We start from the raw sequence: 21,375 nt of genomic DNA on the forward strand, positions 1-21,375 counted from the left end.
GAACTTGTGTCATACCTTGCTTAGTCTTTGTCATATGCCTCTTATTTTAATCACATTCCATTAGCTGACTTTAAATATGCTGCTGTATTTTGGTTTTATGGCACAAGTTACAGTAGAAGTTGGCTCCTTTAAGCAGGCTAACACGATGCACTGGAATGGCATAATCTAAGCTTCCCCATTCCTATCCAATTTAAAACCATTTCAAGATTAATTTCCCCCTTGTTTAGGAAAATCCTTATTGTGGCTGAACTAACAAAATAAGTATGTGTTGCAATAGGCTGCAATGAATGCAGTATTACATTTGAGATGACTGCAGTGCATGTAATCACTGAGACACTTTTGGGACCCAGCACGAGTTATTCCCCAGCTCCCCAGACTAACCTGATGTCACTTTCTTTTTAGATGACCAGAAATCTGCTCTCTCCCTCCACCTAAGTACCACATTACAGAATCTGCCCCAGATTACACATCTTCCACTAGTAAAATTCATAAGCAGACACAAGTGCAAAGCAAAATGTCATTTTATTTAATTCAAGGACTATTTTCCTTCTAGTATTGCTGAAGGGATCACCTCCTGGGGAATTGATCATTACAAAGTCCCTGTCTAAAAGTTCAAGTGCTCTTGTTGTACATTCTTTTGAACCACAGAAAACAAAGACCAAGTAGGTGGGCAGCTACTTGCAGTTTTATCCCACCTAAATTAGCATTGCTTCAGGCTAGAAAACAATTCAAGTAGTAAAATAATGGAAAATGTTAACCTTTAAGGTCACTACCATATTTTGATCAAAAAGTCCTGAACGTATGAAAAGAACATTTGTACATGTTATGAAGGTTTGTTTTTTTTTTAACCAGACACTGTTGAAAGATGGCAGTTAAGTATTTTGGACCAGTTGTCAACCAGGTATTTTAAGAGTTCTATCTGAAGGTTTATTACCAATTTCATTATGCAATTCACTGTTCACATTAAGCTCTTTAACAAAAGCAACATATACCCGCACCAGAATCACTGTAGACAGATTTAGTTTTATAGAATGCCCTTCTGAAAATTCATTTCAAAATAGAGATGCTTTTTCTCCAGAACTGTAAAAGCCATAAAAATGCAAAATATCTGTTAGGAAATTTTTAATCAAAATTATTCCTTAATGTTCAAAATAACATTTAACCTCCTACTTCTTTTTTCTTTGTTGTCATCCACATATTGATCAATAGACTAAACAGGTAACAATGGTTCACGTTTTTCCCCCACCTGAAACATTTCTTCTAACACAGGCCCAAGATAGGCAATACAGAGATTCAGGGACATGGATTATGCATGGCAAAGGTAATCCTCTATCATTTTAATTTAGAACAACTCTGATTCTAGCACACAACTTCCGAGTCTCAGTTGTTTTCAATCTGCTCTAGGTCCAAGTCTCCACAGTCTAGAGGAAAGATGCCTTCTTCGGTGCTGTCACAATCACTTGTGTCCTCATCGCTTTCACATACTACGGCTGCTTTCTTATAATCCCTTGTTTTGAAGCTACCTTGGCATGACCCGTGATGCCTTACTTCATCCAGCTGTTCTTTCATCGGGCTGGAACCAGGGGTGATGATGTTCATAAGATCATTTGAGTCACATGGGGATGACACAATTGTCTTCATTTGTGTGTCATCATCATCATCTTCATAGTCAAGGGAGCAAAGACTTTTGGAATTTTTTAAAGTCTGCAATTAAAAAAGACACATGAATATATTAACCATGAGGAGAATAAATTCCTTAAATTCTTGAGTGGATTGAGAGTATGTACTCAAAGCAGAGTGCCACATGTTTATAGTAATCTTGGAAACAGGAGGGCCATGACGTACTTACTACACAATCTGGTTTTGCACAGGTATTTTGCCTGTGGAGCTTCCCACTAGTGAGAAAAACTGCCAGTCCCCCTTTTTTATGCAGAAAGATCCAAAAGCCTAGCTTTAGTCAACTCAATGAGGAATTACAGATACAGAGTTTTGATGTTATTAGCTTTCCGGCAAACCCAGAGCACAGCATTTGGTAACATCAGCATTTAGGTCAGACAGCTGCACTGCAGCCCAATCAACAATTAGTTTCTCAAAGTTCCCAACCGTGCACACAATGAGCCCTAAGGCATCACCTCAACCAGAGTCCACAAGGCAACAGCACATTTGGGTAACCTCAAACAGGGGAAAACCAAGCTTCTTAGAAAGCATTGTGCTCCAGAATCAGCTTAGTTTGTCTTGCATTTGGATGCTGTTTGAACCAGAGCTCAGGAATTTGAGCAATTCTGTTTAAATGAAAAGTATATTAAAACCAGAGAAGTACTCACCTTTAGTTAGACAAAGGAAAAAGTAAACCTCAGTAAATGTGCTACCTCTGTCCTTCGGATAAAGGGATAAGATTTCTAAACTCCTCACATAACTCTAAGGGACTCTTGACTAGAATCCAAAAGCAGCATTTAAGAAGTAACAGAACTATACAGACAGAAGTTAGATTTTAACAAGTGAGAAACTTTTGAGTTCTGCCTTACACAGTGAGAAAAGGGTGAAATGGTCAGGGCTCCTCTCAGAGGTGGTAAGAGCCAGGAGAATAAAGATGTGCTAGCTTTCATCATCTTACTGGTTAAGTGACTCCAGTCTCTCATACACATGGCAATCATCTTATTACAAGTAGATCCACAGGGAACAAGACCAACTTTCACACCCATTTTCAGCTTCCTCTCCCAATTTGTCACTTCTTAAGTATTTTATATTTGTTGATATATTCAGATGAAATAGGAACATTGCAACACTCCCAGTGTGCTATATTCCAGATGCTCTTCCAAAGCACTGGGTAATCTTTCTATTTCACCAATGCACATCAGCAGCCACACCAGCTGCTTAACAGTATCTTTGGGTGCTTTTTAAACAAAACTTCACAGATTCAGAAGAAATCTGAATTAGTCAGCCTTGCCTGTATACAACTGGATGAAGAAGAGAATGAGGAAAACCCACTGAGGTGATCTGCCTGACCCTTGAGTATCAATGTTATACATGGAACATTTTGCAGACAAGCCCACTGCCACTCTGCAAGCTCATATAGTTCTTTGGGCATCCCTACATCAAATCTACATACAAAGTTTACTTGTGGAAAAGCTTGAGCAAAGGTAAAAAGCAAGAACAGTGGGGTTTTGGAGTTCAGTCACAGCACAAATAGACTGAGTGAACAGCAGTTCTGGTATGGGATGGTGCTTCAGCATCATTGGTATCTCTCCATAAGTAAGGCTGCAATATTCTCTCAGCCCACACCACAAACTGTTTACTACTGATCAGAAGTTTGTTATGCCTGTATTGAACACAGCACTTACCTTGCTCAAACAACTTTCATATCTTATAACAGATATCAGTCATAGGTTTCAGGCTAGAAGGATGTATAAGGGATAATCTACTTTGCTTGGACAGACACAAGACCTAATTTAGGAGTTGATTTATGCAACTCCAAGACCTGCAAAGATCAACTTTCAGAAAAAAACCCCCAAACTGTTGACCATAGTTCTGTCAGGAGGAATTCACCAAAGCCTTTGTTAGCACACCCAATTTTGCATGTGACTAGCAACAACAAAATTGATAACCCTGCATGATCAAAAAGCTTTATATTTCCAAATTTCACTTCCCTATGAAAACAGTATTGGTATAAAATACATTTGTTTTCAAAACATTTCTATGTAGCTCACAGCTTATTCACATACAAACATTTGAGCTCCTTTTTATGACTAAGAAGCGTGAATTTCTGTCATATTTCCTTAAGCAAAACAGTGTATTTTTAAAGTAGAAAGTGTTAAAGGATATTTTAATCCTAATTCTATCTCATTGCTTTGAGAAAGAACACATTTCCTGTTGTGTATCTCCATATAGGGGACAATATTTTCAGTTCTTTAAATCTTATAGTAGGTACCGGGAAGAAAAGGGGTCAAAGAAAGGAAAGCTTTGAAAGTTCTGCTTTCAACGTTTTAGAAAGGAATTCCCAAGTCCCCCTTCAAAATATCTTTTATTCGATTTACTGCTAGAAATTAATCCAACCACACAGCTGTCCTTCTAGAAGGTTTGTGTACATAAATGGAAAATTGCCTGTTAGCTGTACTGTGCTGAAACCACTTCAATGGGAACTTTTAGCCGGCTTCAACACAACAGCAAGTGCATTCAACTGGTTCTTTGTTCCCCTACTTGTCACAACCTCACCGACCTAAAAATAGGTGGATTTATTATCTCACAGCACAATCCCACTTCTTTCACAAAGCAAAAGGTAGAAATTGCAATGCATTCAAGCCCCCTGAACTGCAGCTTTACATGTTACACTGGTACAGTACCACACCTTTCAAGCACAATTGTGCTCAGTGGGGAGCCTGCGAGTACTTGCTCAATGGTCCTCATTTTATAAAGGATGCTGGACTAACAAGACAAAAGAGTCCACAGTTGGCAATGGATAGAACTCAATCAGCTAAAAGTATTCTTTTGTGTGATGGAAGAAAAAAAGAAACTCAGTTTTAAAAGAAGTGAGGCGATAAAATGTCTGAATATTAAGAAAAAAACCCCCAACTTTGTACCAAAAACAATGGCAGGGAAGGAAATAAAAGAAATCTCTCTAGACCCTTGCCATACAAAGCAAACAAGAAAGGCCCAGAGTAGCCTGAAAGGAAGCTAATGTCTGTACTCTGTACTAAACCTCCAGTTCAGAAACCCGCAATACATCACTTTCCAAATATAAAAAGCAATAAAAAGGTTGCTTTTGTTTTACTAACAAAAACTAGAGCATTTGCTACAGTAGTCAAGGGAAAAATAAGTCATTTATGTGCATGAAAACCTAGTGTATAATGGGAGCAGCAGTTCTCATGCTTCTTCCCCATGCCCCCATCATACACCAAGTCCACCCGTTTCCCCCCCAGTTTTGAATGGGGTGGAAGATACAGCTGCTCTGAAGAGGTGCAGCTGCAGCAGCTGGCACAGAGCAAGCAGCAGAGGAAGCCTGAAACCACCAGAAGCCCTAAGCCCATCCTACTGCTTCTCAGCACTAGTCATCACAACAGGATGGGCTGCTCCCTAAAGCCACAGGCTTAGGAAGAGAGGGAATTCAGCAGACTAATTAGACTAGTTATCTGGCTTGCTTTCCTTCCCATCCCGAGACTGTTGCCTGTGAGTGCACAACACAAGAGATACCAGCACACAGGGGTTCTTGACTACTAAGGTCTTTACCACAGATACACAAAAAAGATGCATGTGATACAGTGGTTCTCAAGATGATGGGACCCTGGAATATCAGCAACCAATCCAAGTGCAACACACTGAAGAGGCAGCACAAGCACGGAGTAACACGTGGCTTTTTCTGTTGCTTCCCTGCACCTAGCCAGTGGAGATGGAGCAAGTTTGATGGGTGGCACCTCTCCCTTTGAGGGTTTCACAGGTCCTTATTTCACTTCCTGGACTTACGCTTCCTATCGATTAGTCGAACTGACTCAAACCCAAATACCTTTACTGATAGTAACTCATACCACAGTTCAGTTGTAGATCAGAAGCACCATACACAGCATGATGCATTCATACCTCAGATACTAACCTATCCCCAAAGAGGTTACAGCTTAGCCTCAGCAATAATGAAGTCCAACAGCACTACAAATTCATTACATTGAAGAGATTTCATTTAATGAAGCTAAGAGGGAAACTTAAGGAAGGACTTTGAGTTATAAAAACAAACTGCTACAAAAGACCGGTCCTAACAGCTCACTGAATCATGTTGAAAAACTGCCTTCTGAACATAGCATCTATCTGACTGATATCACATCCTACCACAAACAGATGTCAACTGGACCCTCCCTGTAAACTGAATTTTCACTTCATGCATTTAATTACTTGCATTAATATCATTACCTGTGACAATTCAAGATGGAGACATGGCCAGTGTCCACTGTAAATCATTACAAGTGTCAGTTGTATAGATTAGAAGTACCCCATCACAATCCTAATCCCTGCATCTTCTACTATGGAGAAAGTGAAAAATAGTCAGAAAAAAGCTGCCTTTATGTAACAAACTATTAACCTTTCCGCAGAGTAAAGCTCTTGACATTTGACTTCTGTCTTGAATAGCACGGAGCATTTTGTGAGCACTTCAGTGCTCACAGATAACCTCAGCTTTAAGCAGCTTGCAGTTGAGAAGAAATACTGCTTCACTGGTATGAAGTCATGGTGACAGGAGGAAAACAATACAGTATTCTTCATAAATGTGCTATGCTTGAGGCTTGCTAATGCACAGTTTAAAACTTTTTGGTGAAAGAAGTTAACTGGAAAAGAATTTCTCCCTGCTCAAATGAGAAGAGGTATAGGAATACATGAAGTTTTTCAATTCAAGTGTCTAAAAAAACCCCACTTCAGTTCAAAAAACACTGCAGATTTTTAAGCTATGTATTTGAAATAAACCCAAAGAGAAGTCTCTTTTTGACTTGCACTGAGCTACAAAGCAAGTAGTTAACAAAAACATCTGTATTTTGTGGAAACAGAATCAAATCTCTAAAAAATTCCCACCTCCATGAGCAAAATCTAATCTCTGATCAAACTCACTCTGAGAAGCAAACATGCTGTTCGCTTTCTGTAGCTCTGCAATTATGCCTCATCTTCCTGGAAATTTAACATATATTTTTATATTCAAAAATGCAATGTTTATTTCATAATTTATAACTAGAGAGCAGAAAAAACATGGCATACTGGATATGAACGGGAAAGAGCAAACAACCTCTACCATTCTGCCATGTGATTTGGCACTTAAATAACCATTCCTTACATCAGAGATAAAGGTGCTGCTGCAGTTCTTGTAGTCAAATAAGGTAAATCCTATTTGCAAAGCCAAAGACCTAGTTAAAAATCAATACAAGCTGACATGCAGCAATATGGCTCTGACTTGAAATGAAAGTTGTTCAGTACTTTGTCTCTGCCATATCTTCAAAGCTTATTTTAATTTTTCAGATGTAGGTGCCCAGGAAGAGAAATAAACCGACATCAGCTCATTTCACATCAGCTGCTAAACAGCATCATGAAGTAAGAGGCTTTCATCTTCCACTAGCCAGACTGTTCTAGATTTAAGCATGCAGACCTCTGGTGTAGTCTACCATGAAAGTTGATCTATTTATTGGCCTAGATTTTTCTGCTTGTATTCTAAATTATGCCACAGTATCCTTACAAGTTTTGTTTGAGCTGTAAGAGTTTGTGATTTAATTTGGTTTTTATTTAGTGCTATTAGTTGAAAGAATACTATGGCTTAATGAAATAGAAATATTTAAGTGAAAGGCTGAATTTGTCTAATTATACTCAAGTATGCAGAATACAAGGCTGTTCATCATGTAAAAATAACTGACAGAAACCATTGGAATAGTTAAAGGCTACAAATGAGAAACAAAATGCACAAAGACTGGGTGGGGGGAATTGGGGGTCCAGCTCTTTGCCTGAGCACTGCTGCAGTCCATACACAGCCATCACCCACACTGGCTGGGAGGTTTTGGGAACTCTTGCACTGCAGTCTTCAGATCCGTACAGCAGCCTACTCGTTTAGCTAGGAAACTCTACAGGACTCCATTAAAACCATTGCTATTGTACCAAATTCCAAACAGCCACGTGTGAAGTCACAGGCATGGCAAATTCCACATACAGCAGGGATTACAACCACCATGGATTAAGCTCAACTTCCACACCTGCTTCCCCCTTGCCCCAAATTCAGACAAAATTATACATGACAGGCACTCCACATATGAAATTAAATTTCACACCCAAACCAAATATCCTCTTTTCCTTGTAGTGGTTTGCAAAGACCATCTGAACAACTGAGGAGAAAATTCACAGACCCCCTCATGTGCTCCTTGTGCACATGTGCTCAATTAAGTTCCAACATTAAGTAACATAAGAAACTAAGGAATTTAAGCAGATTAAAGAAAAGTTTGTCAGTCTAAAGGTGTTTAAACTGAATTTAAGCAGACAAAACACTGCTGCTATTTTTCATTCATTCCTTTCTAAATTAAATTTGGGTTGAATGGGGCAGTTTAGTGTAGAAAACTCAGGTGCTGGGGTTTAGCAGTTTGTTTAAGTCCAGGACCATTTATAATGGGGGTTAACTTGTTTGTTTGTTTTTAAAGACAAACTGGAAGCTAAGTGAGTTAATACAGTTCTTCATGTAATACAGTCAAGAATATGATTTAACACCAGTACTACCATGAGGAGTGTGAACATATATAGCAATTTTCCCCTTGTATAAAATCTAGGCCAACATTAAACTGCATTTTAAAAGTCTACTGTGTGGAATTTTAATTAAGATGCTGGCATCTTACATTTTCTAATTTAGTGCATTTGTGAACAGCAACCTTTTACCTTTCCTGCTGGAATAAGTATAAATCATGTAAGTTTTTATCATAAGAATGTGGAATTACATTCTACAAGCATCAGGCCTACCTGTTTCACCTGCATGTAATTAAGTAGAAAGCTGCAACTATTCTTAGTACCACTCCAGCAAGCATAAATACCTACAGATGCTATGACTTACTCCATTAACTAAAACAGAAGAGGCTCACACAGAAGATTTAACTGTTCTGAACCGGCTGATAATCAATACAGTGTCAAACTGGAACATAATGACATTTGCTTTGTTCAGCTGAATAGTACAGTACAAAACTTTGGCCAGGAAGAAAGAAGACTAAAGCCAAACAAGGCAGCTATTAGATACAGCAGCAGTGTTTGTCTGAAATGCACTGATGCTTTAGAAAATAGGCTTCCTCAAAGGGAAAGCAGCACCACAGAAAGACAGACTCAAAAGGGCACTGAAATAGCAGGAAGAGTGCCCTGGAAGATGGGTTCTAGCTCTGTTCTTGCTTAGGCAGCAGCTGCAGCCTGAAGTCTCTTGCAGGACCAAAGCAATTGCTCTGCCTTAAGAAGAACTGTATTTGTATAACATGTAGTTATTTTCCTATTTCCTGCTTGACCCTAAGCACATCTCTAATACCGACAGTGGATTTACCCAGCTTATGGATGAACTGGAGAGCTGGACAGTGTGGAATTGGGCCTCCAATTCCAAGCACAAGCTTGAGAGGCTTCAATCCAGCAAATTCACATCATCCAACTGCATTAATGAGTGATGGTGTGATGAACAAACAGCTGCACCATTTGTGTTCATGCAGGGATGATGAACACATCTGGTTTTGTAGTAGAAGGGCACAGAGGGAAACAGTGTAAGCACATGCTCTCTTCCAACAGAAATGATTCATGTTTTGCCAGCGTTGTTCCATCTTTTCCGATTCAAGAACTTTTACCTTTCCTTTCAGAAAAGAACCACAGTCTCTGGAAACAAGAAACAAAGTGCATATTACCATCTTCATTAATAATATGAATAATTTTATAGAGACTTAGTTTAAAGGATGTCTAATTCATACAGATTTTAGAAAGATGCATCTAGTTTTCTGCATTACTATACTGGGAAATAAAGGAAGCATGCTCACATCATTAACACGAGCTACACACACCTCCCTTCACATAGATATACACTGACATACTTCACAGTTGCTCATAATGAGCAGTAGAAGAAAACTGCTTAACAAGAATATGATTTCTTGCAGTATCATCTCTCGGCGTTCAGGATCCAAAACACAAAGACTATCCTGGGTAGCTGAAGCCCAGGGTATTAATCCTCTGACAGAAGCATTAACAGACTTGCATACTACAACCAGCTCTGAAATAACATACAACACAAGAGTTTTACTAGATTTCTAACCAGATGTATTCAAACAAGAAAAATAGCTGAAGCTTGTGCTTCTACAAAACTCCTAATAATCAGTCACATTCTGAAGCTGACTTTACCATGCCAAACTCTGTTCTCGAGTAACATGATTTAAGTTGACTGATTACGCACCAGAGTAACACAGGACAGGATCTGACCCTTATGGCTTCAAAACATGACCATATTGGCTTCATTTCCTGCCATTTATGTGTCATCTATTTTTATAGAGAACTTCTATTCCTGAGCAGTTTAGCCAAGGTCTTACTCCTTCATGACTTTGCTATGAGCTGCAAACAATTACTTTCACAACTGAACCGCATATGCACTGATTTTTGCAGAGTACACCCATGTACCAACTTCTCCTAAAATTCCAGCATGTTCTTTTTTATTCTCAGGTCAAATATTAAGTCGATATGATGGGTCAAATTTATAAGAAATTAGAGAAGTAAACTCCAAACCCCGATTCTAAAGCTACCCTCATTAGTTACTGACAGATGTCAGCCTCACCTATATTATTGGGTTATGCTGGCACTCCATCATAACTAGCATTTTAAGGGATTCTATAATTGGACCATAAAGTTCACTTCTGCCAGGGAAGGGGGATGGGAGAAAAAAGGAAACAAGACCTCAGTTTGGGAACAGTTCTCCCTTCTTTTGACCAGTCTGCCACTACAGAAATACTTGTCCAAAACAAAGCCTTAAGATCTTGTTCTACAAGTGCACCCAGGCCTGCATAGGTGTACATATGCATGTGGACAATGTGCAAGTGATGTCAGGAATCTTTCGTCCAACTTAATGCAAAAACCACAACAAATTCTTGTAGGAGCATTAATTCAAACTGTAGGTGGACTCTCACCTCTAATTATTTCCAGAGACAAGCTGAACACAAGGCATTTGTTTAGAAAGAACAGAATTAGCACTGTTCACTGTCAGTCTATGATACATATACTGTATTTTACTAGCTTAGTATCTGATTTTGGACCTTTCTGAACATTTCTGAAACAATGTGGCTCAGGAGGTGTTCTTGACATCAAGTGGCATTTTTAATATTTTTTATATATTTTTATATATGAGTATTTTTAATACTGTATTTTTAATACTGAGTCAACTTGCGCTAAAACTTGTTTGATAAATACAATTTGGACAGGTTTATTTGTTCAAATACCAAAGCTGACAGCACTTCAGCAGTTGATGCTCAGTATGCTTCTTAAAAGAAGTTAGGTCAGGAAACGATGGTCCTTTATCCTTCAGCTGCACTGAAAAACAATACATGTTCTAAAATACATCATATCAAGTCAGAAGAGAAGCAAAGTATATGAAACTTGTGTAAGGCAGAGCCAACATTCAGAATCTTAAAGCACTGCAGTAACACTAAAACTGAGCTCAACTTCTCACTATGGCCAAATTCAGTTTTCCTCTGTTTTGTAACAGAATCAGTTTGCATGAAAAAGCTGTAACATTCAGAAAGCCATCCATTCAAGTATTACACACACTTTGTTTTAAAGACTCAGATTTGTTTATACTACCACAACTTGCAAGCTTCCTAGCATACCATAAATGCCTTTTAAGTTTTAGTCACATGGTTACTACTACAATAAAAACAAATTGGGAAACTAGTCAGAATTCTCATTTACTTAACATTCAGTTTCTGGTAATACTTAAGTTTTAGTGCAGAAGCACGTGTCGTCATCAGCATATAAAGAACTGAATACTTTCAGGTATATGAACAGATCAGCTATTTGATTATCTGCAGCTAACCTTAACACTAAGCCATCACCTCCCAGATCATTTATGCAGAAAACATCTGCTTATAACTGTACTCCATTAAAAGTCACATCTAGCAGCAACTTTAAGAACCTCCACAAACTTCTCTACAGTTTGCAAATACTTGAAAAAGACCATGTAAACAAGTCAATATTTCCCATCATAATAGAAGGACAAATTGACATTACTAATTGATGTAGATAAATACAAATCAGCTCATTTTATGTGCTTCAGACATCTGTTTTGCTTTTATCTCACCTATGTACCAGTATACACATGCAGCAGGAACTGATCTACGCAATACAAGCCTAACAGAAGACAAAGTGACAGTTAAACGTAAGACTTTCCAAAGCCATTTTAATAAACTTCTCTGCAGAGAAAAAGACTCAGGTGAATCAGTTCAGTTCAGGTCTCTTTCAGAAGATTATGCATCAAGTCAAAAATTGACTGTCAAAAAGCAAGGGAAGTTTTATAACAGATAATATTCAGAGTATGGAAGACCAAAGCCTAGTTTCAGAATTGAGAGTCCTTCCATTCTGGTACCATGAAGAAACACTAATCTACTGATTTGATTTAACATGTTATTACAAGATAATACTGAATATTGAGACAATCCCCTCTCCCCAAATTACCCCAAGTTAAATGCAAAGAGGTATAGCTCAGTTTCTAACAAGTTCTTTAAAGTTACATTGGGATTTCATTTTTTTTGCCAAAAAATCTGGAAAAAGTTCCTGTATCAATGATGAAACACTCCTACCTCTTCTGCCAGCCACCATCTCACTCAGTTCAGAGCAAGCAAAAACACACCCTAAACCCCTGCCACCTGCCAAAACCCAAATGGTAAAACCTCAGTAAAGTGCTCTCACCTCTCTTTAAACCCTCTGGTGCAGCTTAGGAACATTAAGTACCTTATATATAACACTGAACCATGGCTCCTAACTCAATATTGTATTGTATTCCAAACAACATCACCAATAATTTTAGCATAATCCAATTTTATGACAGGCAAAGTAATAATTAAAAGAGAAAATATCCACAGCTGGCTGAAACCCAGCTTTGACTTAATAGATGGCCCCTTTTCTCATAATGTCAAATGCAGCTGGTCTGGTACTCATTAGCTCTTTCAACAGTGAATACTTACTTGTACATACAAGAACTTGCCAGAAAAGAAAAGCAAATCTGCAGCAGATATTAAGCTGCCTCCTCCTCCTCTTAGCACATTGCTAACAGAAAAGTGCCATACACGTACAAAGCTGGTTTCAGGTACGACAAAGCAACACAGCACTGAACAGCTCTGAGGAGCTCCAGCTATTTGCAAGGCATTAGTTACAGAATGCCATTTACAAAAGAGGGGGGGAAAACCTCTATCCCTAATGAGATTTCCTTTCCTTCACTATCCTCAAGGCTTTACTCCCTCGCTGTCAGAGCACAGGGAACCTCCAGCACAAGGGCTCACTTCATTAAATGCCATTTCGGGCCTAATTTCGCATTGTGACCCACTCTGCTGATGCATAGAAAGCAAAACGCCAGATGCTCTCTGTGCCTGCTGCCTCAGCAGCATTTCATTCACTACCCCAAAAAACTTCCAGGCATCCATTCAAAACCAAGTACCCCCAGCCTGGTCTGTCCTGTCACAGCACAAAGTGCTGGCTTGTCTTCAGCTCACTTTTGATGCTTGCCTATCATCTCCCAGCACAGCCTACTCCTATCCTCTTTCCTTCTTCCCAAGCCTGCTGGAATTTGAACTTTAAATGGACGCCCTCCATGGCAACAATTGATAAAAAAGGACCCTTTGATTGTTCATGCGTTGCAGAAAAGAAAAGAGGAGATTCATCCTGGCTGCGACCTAGCAGGAACTCATCAGGCACAGCTCCCCTTCCATTGCAATGGGATGCCTTAGCCTGTAGCTACTCATTCAAGCTCCCTGTGTCTACGTTGCCATTCAAAGAGGATGAATTCTTCAGGTTTCCCCTGTTAAGGAATTAAATGTTGATCCTATGAAGGGCAACACCAAGCTTGGAAAGCTGCCAGAAGGTTCTGTAACACTCAGCAGTTTGGAGTTAATTCAATACTTATTGATATGTAGCAGGATTTATAGCTGCATTATTTATAAGGGGGGAAAAAAATCAGAGCCATATTTAGACCTTGGTAATAAACTATTTTTAGCACCATCTGTTTTTCTAGTTTGCTCCCTTGCTTAGGCAAGAGCATACTTTTACCCAGTTCCCTCTTCCTTGCCCATTTAAAAGAATCCACAGAGCCTAAACCAAAGCACAAATAAGGATCACACTGAATATTTATCATGCAGCCACCTTCCTAATCATGTTTTGGAAATCCAAATTGCTGACTAAGGACAGTCTTGGGCTGATGCAACAGTATATCTTGTCTTCAAAACTGAGCAGATTGTTTTAATCCAAGGGGCAACATGTTTCACACGAGGTTACTATCTGGATACAAACAACCGATCATTAAACTGCATTAAGCCATCTGAAAAGTGTTCCTGCTCCTGGCAGTGCTTTTCTGGGCAATAGTTGCCAAGTTTCACCCTCACTAAGCCCACAGACACTTTGTCACAAGTGCGTTCTGCCAGGCCAGCCTGCTGTTAAGAAGGGGAGACACGAATCATAAGCAGTCGCTGCAGGCACCTTGCCTCTGTGAGATGAGGTGTTCAAAGCTGCAGCTGCCACCTAGTCAAAAGCACCCCCAAACCTCAAATTACCCTTCAAGCTTACATTTATGTTCTGCTTTTAGCATGGGACACAGCACTGGCGGTCTCTGCAGCACAAAAGGGACAGAGCGAAGGGGCCACCGGTTCCTTGAATCCCAAGGGAAGCAAGGCTTTGGGTACGTGCATATTGATTAAGTTCAGACACACTTGATAGCAGCAATATATCCATCTTATTCTGCTGACTGACAAAAGTCAGTCCTTTTTACCCAAAACAGCAGCACAAATTTTGGAACATTATTAATCATGTCAGATTAAGAAATTTTGCCTTAGAGCAAGGCAGAAAACTCATCTAAAATATGAGCCTGTGAAGTTCTTACTCTGCAAAGGGCAGCAGCAGTAAGGGTTGCAAGCTGGCTTACTAGGGCTTGAAGCACAAGTCAAGCATTCCTGGGAAGTAGAAGATACACAGCCAAAAAAACAAAGACCAAATCCCAGCATGTAGCACATGGGTCAAAATTCAATTCTACACACACACACACCAAGAACATACAGCCATTATAATGGGTTCTAACAGAGTCCTGAGGGCTTCGAAACATCCAACCAATCCATATTATTGATTAATATAACATTCATTTGACACTGGCATTATGTGACTATTTTAGAGCATGAAGGAAATAAAGCATAACAGGGCTGTCCAACCAGCAGCCTGTGGGATGCCTCCTCCTTCCACTTCACTCTTTTCAATAGAGAAAACAGGGCACAGCACTTCTAACAGCAAGTACAACAAACTGCCAGGTAGATAGATGGAAGGGCTCCTTGGCAGCGTGATACAGAGCCAGGCCGTTCCCAGGATCAGAGCCAGGATGCTGAAGCCTGCTCCTGGTGAGGAGCATCTCATATGTTCCAACAGCAACCACTGTGCCCCATCTGCCAAAGCTCAGTGGCTGCTACGAAGTGATGTGCCAAGTGGTCTGTCCCTCTCACAGGGGGAAAAAGCTCCAAATCTGTGCTACTTTGACAGGACACATTTCAAAGGACAGGCTGCCTCAGCTGAGGAGAGTTCAATAAAAACTGTTCAAAGGGGAGAATCAAAGTCTGCAGTATTTTCCGTGGCCATATAAAGCACATGGACAGAAGCCAACATATACAGTAACTGTCACAGTAAATTTAAGAGCTATTGCCAAGTATGTTTAAGAGTAAAAACTAAGCTTGCAACTTGTAGCTCAATTCCCTAAGGCTGTTGCATAACCTGCAAATACATTACAACATGAGAACAAATTAATACTGGTGATTAGCCAGGAATGTAATCGGCGGATCTGGAAGTCTTCAAAATGCAGCTTGTTGCAAGCATTGTACCAAAGCATCTAACTTTCAGGTGGGCAAGGATGCTCACTTGTTTGCACTCAGTATCAGTCTTACATATAACCATGCACTTTTACACAGATTCGGAAGGTGTAACCTACCTTATTCCTTTACAAAGTGCACACCTTATTAGCTAGCGTATATGCATATTTAGTATGGTTATGCATTAAGACAGGACTATAGGGACACATGAATTAGAGTCTCAGAAAATAACTGAAGATGATGATGGCAAAAAGAGCCAGCATAAGGCTTGATAGACCTGCCCATCCACCCTTCCCTTACACACCAGATGGCCATGCAAAGACAACAGTTATCTGTCCTTAAAAACCAATGATCACAAAGAAAGGACTTTGTGATTAACTCTCAAGCCCATACCCATTTGAGAGATGGCTGAATGCCAGTGAAGGGAACTGGGGTAAGTCAGAGGAGTCTGTACAAACTCTGTTTATATCCTAATCCTTAGTGATCTCTCCCCTACATCCCAGTGCCTGAAAGGGGTCTAAGCAATTGTGACCCGCAACTCCAACACCAAAACCCTTTCTCAGCTAATATTCTTACACAGGAAGCCTGTGTTGAAGTACTCTACATCTGGTTCTAGCTGTATCAAATCATGTATTGGCAAAACCCAGAAACCATTAGGACATCTGCAATTTATCCTACTTTAGTAGCTAATAACCTCTAGGTGAAGTCTAATGTTCAGCCCATTTTTTAAATAAAGTGCTGCAAAAGCACTTTCAAGGTAGTTTTAACAAAGAATGTGACTTTTTAAAAGGGTCATACAATAGAAGTATTTTAACCTCAACAAGCTTGCTGCCACTACTTAGCATTTTGAACAGAATTACTTCAGTCTTCATGATGATCACTGTTCAGCAACATGCTGCCACGTCAAGGCCTCCAAAAGCAGAGCATAGGGGAAAAGGTACAGAAAAGCCTTTTAGCATTTATTTATATATATTAACAGAAAAATGTTCTCCTTAAACAGCTACAAACAAATCAATCCCCTGAAGCTAGTCAGAATAAGCATATCTATACTAGCCTACAAGGTCACTTATATTAACTTGTTCAGTGTTAACTCTTCCTAAATTAGAGTGGTATCACCCTTGATAAAATGCTTCTGCTTGGAACATGACATGGACACAAACTTCTTAAAGTATTTCCAGTAGTTTACCATTTTCTACAATTGCTCTGTTTTCACAAGAACATGCTGGCTTATGTCCACTAGAAACATTTGGAGGCCATTTGAACATGTTTGTATTGTACTTTACTCAAGCTAAAGGTGGGATTCCAAGTCTTTAGTTGTTAAGATTTAAGAATTGAATGCATACTTCAGGTACTGCAAATATGCATTTACATAAAAGAATTCCTCCTACCCCCATTAAAGAGTCAAGAGAACTTGTGGCTTAACTGTCATGTCCTATTTTGTAGAGTTTCAAGGTTACTTGTAACTGCTGAGAGTCAAGAACAGTCATTCTTACTAGACCTCAATATACCCTGAAGTTTAACCAAATTGGTTTTGAATTAAACTGTACTACTACAAGACACAACAAAAACATTACACTTGACATCCAGGTACCCCATTGGCTTGTGGAGTTCATTTCTCTTAGAACAACTGAATTCTTTCTACTGTCCACCCTTCCAGGGAGAAGACACCACAACAGAGCTCAACCACCACAGTGAAAAGTCAAGCTAACCTGAACTTGAAACAGGTTTTTCCTCAGGGATAAGGTAGCAACCAAATAGCTTGGGTCTCAAAGAATTTAATAGCTTTCCAGAAGATAGGAATCAATTACATTCTTTTCAGTATATCCTAGCTGCTTAAGATCATTAATTGCTACTTAACTACCTAGAGTCTATGCTTTCTGCAGTTAAAGTAGCTTGGGCTCAGTAACAGAGGACAGCAAATTCTTGCTTCTTCCCATAGTTATTTGAACTCTCCAGGAGGTGTCCTCTCCCTAGGAGAGAGGACAGCAGAAGGAATTCAGTTATTTTAGAATACTAATAGCAGAAGATAGTATTTTTCAACATAGAGTGGGTATATTATTTAATTAGAAATTTAAGGTGAGACTAGAAGTTGAACACGCTCTGTATTATATTAAATCCCATTAATCCATTCCTATTCACCTGACTTAGTACACATGTACAAAGTACTTAAATTTAACAAGCTTAAGAGCCATTTGCCAACCTGACTGCACACTTGCATGCCCTGAAAACACGCCAACTACACCAGCTTTACAAAATTATAAAAGCAAGGGTTTTGCTCTGGGATATGCAAAGTTAAAAAGCCCTGGAAATCCAGCTTAAAATTATTTCTGGTTCTATAATAATACACATGTAAGTTACAAAGGCTACCCTACCCAAATAATGTTTTTAAGTGCTTAACACAATGACCACTATGCATTGAGAACTTACAGCAGTACACAATCATTTGAAATCTTGTCACGTAAGTAACCTTCAAACAAATAGGGTAAGTAACAGTCCCAAAAAACACTGCTTAGGCAAGTTATTATGCAAAAGTAAACTGTAATTAAAAGCTGGAAGGAGGGAAGGAAAAAGTGCCATATATTAAGTTTACATTTTAAAGATTAGACCATATCAGGAGCCTCTGGATCACTTTTATTATTGTACACTGTGAAGAATTTCCAGTGAGGCTCTATGTTGACTATGCTTCAAGCACATCCAATTTCTACCACACAGCACATACTGGAGCAGTTACAAGTAACCTTGAAACTCTACAAAATAGGACATGACAGTTAAGCCACAAGGCACCTGTCATATGCATCCTAAGATCTTAAGATCTTTGATACTACTTGTACATCATAGCACTACTTCACACCACTTAACTTCTAACTCACTATTTCAACCTAAATACCCTTATAAGATACATCTTTTGAAAAGGACAAGTTTTAATACTAGCTGAAATTGAGTTGCCCAACATTGACTGAAATACAGAAAAATTTACTCCTGGTAAACCAAATTTACACCATAGAATTCTTGTTTGAATTCTGCAAAGATCACAAAGTCCTCCTGCTTCTTACTGTTAACGTACATTAGCCTAGAAGACAGCCAAAGCACATACCTATCAATGTAAAACAGAACTGAAAGTCAAGATAGTTAAAATATAACTAGACAAGGAAAAAAAGAAGCAGCTTCATACAGTATCAAGAGCCAAGCCTGAAGAATACCTGGAATCTGCAAAACCCTTTCCAAGAAGGGCAGTACTTAGGGTTTACAGGGCTTAAATTGCTCAACCCCTGGTCTTAAAGGCTCTATTAAATTCTGTGTTCATAAAACATGGATTTGGTGGCCAAGCAATCACATATGGAATTTGAGTTGTGGAATTTCTCTTGTATGACAAAAGGGACCACATAGGCTACATGTCTTCTAGTTTTACTGTTCAAGCTAGGCTGAGGCAAGGCGGTTGCTTTAGCAGGTTGGAAGCTAGTAACAAGTATTACCAAGTGTGGTATTGGAGCCTCCTACTACATAGATCCTTCCTGGGTAAGGACAAGGTGGAAGAAGAGACTCACACCCACAACCTATAGCAGATACTGGTTACTCTGGTGAAGTGCTAGAGCATCCAGAGGAGGAAACAAACCAAGTCAGGCCCCAGGACTGATGCAGACCCGAGTATTCACCAAAGTGGGAGCCCTTACACTGACATGCGCAGCATGTTCTTTTCCTACTGCACTGAATCCTGTGCAAGAAGCATCCTGTCCTTTCAGAAATGAAATAAAAGATAATCCTTTGTATTGATACAGTTACACAAAAAAGCAGTTATACACAAAATTCTGCATGTAAAATTTCAACACTCTGATGTTCCTGATTGAGGCAAACTATGTAATGATACCAGGAATGCTGACGTATTACAAATAGTATAGCAAATACTGAAAGTTAGGAATTTAACAGGCCTCCAAAATGTAACTCAACATTTTATCCCATTGCATCATAGAAGCAAACAGACCCACATCTGTGCTAGAGAATTCACATTTTACCTTTCTCCTGATGTGATCAAGAGGCCCTTTTTGCACCCTCCTGAGATACTAAGACATGTTCCTTCTCCCTTTATACCAAAGGTTTGCACCCACAGAGGAAAAACTGGAAAAACGCACTAAGTGTCTGTATTCGGCTATTCTACAATAGGCACTGTCCTTCAAAACTTGCACCCTTCCTCACTTGGTAACTGTGCTACATAGGCAAGCCTCAACTCATTCCTATATATATGGGGCCTTGCTACAACTCATCCACTTAAAATAGTTGTCAGGCTTAGGGTATGATTAAGAGAAAAACACATTTTTAAAGATAAAGTTTGGTTGATAGTGCAGAATAATTCATGCGAAAGAATGTTCGTGCTGTTTTCAAATTAAAACCAGAGGGTGTTTCCCTACTACAGTGTAAAGATGTTTGACAGTCTAAAGATGTCCTGTATACCTTGCATTACTTAAGCACAATTCAATTAAACAAGATCAGATTAGTTCCCTGGCATTCAGGCAGCTGAAAGCAATGGTCCTAAGACAGAGGAAGACAAATTTGTTCAAGAAGCTGCAACAAAGTGAAATTGATCCTCTCTCCTTTCCCCAGTTTCTGAAGTATTCTGCATTTTTGCTTTCCCGTCATCCTTCTTTATAATGCCCAGAAGAAAGGATTTTGGATGCAAAACTAAAATGAACTGGCGAGAAGTTTAGCTCAAAAATGCATTAGCTACATTTAACAAAACGTTCATTGAAATTGGTTAGATCAGTTCATTAGGTTTTGTATGTAATTTGAGCACTTAAGACATTTGGTTGAAGTTTAGAAGCTTGCCACATTAATAATGAAGTTAACAGCACACAGAATCCCCATGTTGGCTGCTTAGTATGCAGTTGCAGCAAGCAAAAACAGTTCCATCTTAAGAACCAAGGATGTCTTTACTGTTTTCTCAAAGCTTTGTGAAGGCAGTTAAACTGGAAGTTCTATTAAGCAAACATCCAGATTGATGGAACAGTCATTTCAAAGAGCACTGAATAAGTTAATATTTTTAATTACTGCAAGTTCAAGATTCTTAAAACAAAGGCTGTGAGGTAGATGAAGTGTGTCCTACCAGGACTGCAACTTGAAGTATAAACAGAAAGCTAACAAGGCTTATGTTTCATACAGGATAATGTCGTTGTAATTGAGACTCCAAAAAGCTCAGGCTAAAACAAGCTCTTCACATCTTTGCAGTTCTACTGTTAAAAGTCAAAGTACCAGTTTAGTCATTACCATTATCAAAAACATACTGGCAGCAAGATACATCTTTCAACCTAGCAAAATAAAGCTTAATACGGAAACACCTATCTACTAATCCTGCTGATGACTTCTACTAGAAGTTATGCTTAATTTCACACTACCTTCTACTGCACTTCAGAGTTAAGAACTCCTGTTCAGGAGCTGCATTTTGTTCTCCATCACTTCATTATTACAACAGTCCTAATCTCCAAGGTGCCATCTTATTTGCTAGCTAATGCAAATATTTACTTGAACTATTTAATTGCATATTTAAACTAGACAGGTGATGCCTGATCAAAGTAATTTCCTGAAAGTCAGATACACAACATAGCAGATGTGTTCACGTGGCAAAGCAACCTCAAAAACCTATGGTGAGCTCCAATACTGGGAACAGTGCAGAGAAACTATAACCATGACAACAGCTACTCACCTAGAAAAAAAGCTGCAATGCCTCCTGGTACCAAAACAACACACCAGTCTTAATTTCATCTTATGTTGTCCAAATACAAGCAGTATTTTTCACCTTAAACTGACAATTTTTATGTTGATCTCCAAAAAGCAA

At 39.1% G+C, this 21,375-nt stretch overlaps 1 protein-coding gene across 4 annotated transcripts in view; it reads right to left on the reverse strand.

The window, feature by feature from the left end:
• Nucleotides 1–503: 503 nt before the first annotated feature.
• FAM53A (family with sequence similarity 53 member A) overlaps nucleotides 504–21,375 on the reverse strand; it is a 71,864-nt gene continuing 50,992 nt past the window's right edge. For all 4 annotated transcript variants that reach the window (XM_030492696.2, XM_030492698.1, XM_030492700.1 and 1 more), the window contains exon 5: nucleotides 504–1,704. In XM_030492696.2, coding sequence (XP_030348556.1) covers nucleotides 1,381–1,704 — 324 coding nt within the window. In that variant the 3' untranslated portion in view covers nucleotides 504–1,380. The remainder of the gene's footprint in view (nucleotides 1,705–21,375) is intronic.

This window comes from Strigops habroptila, chromosome 7 (assembly GCF_004027225.2).
Source record: "Strigops habroptila isolate Jane chromosome 7, bStrHab1.2.pri, whole genome shotgun sequence".
NCBI lineage: Eukaryota > Metazoa > Chordata > Aves > Psittaciformes > Psittacidae > Strigops > Strigops habroptila.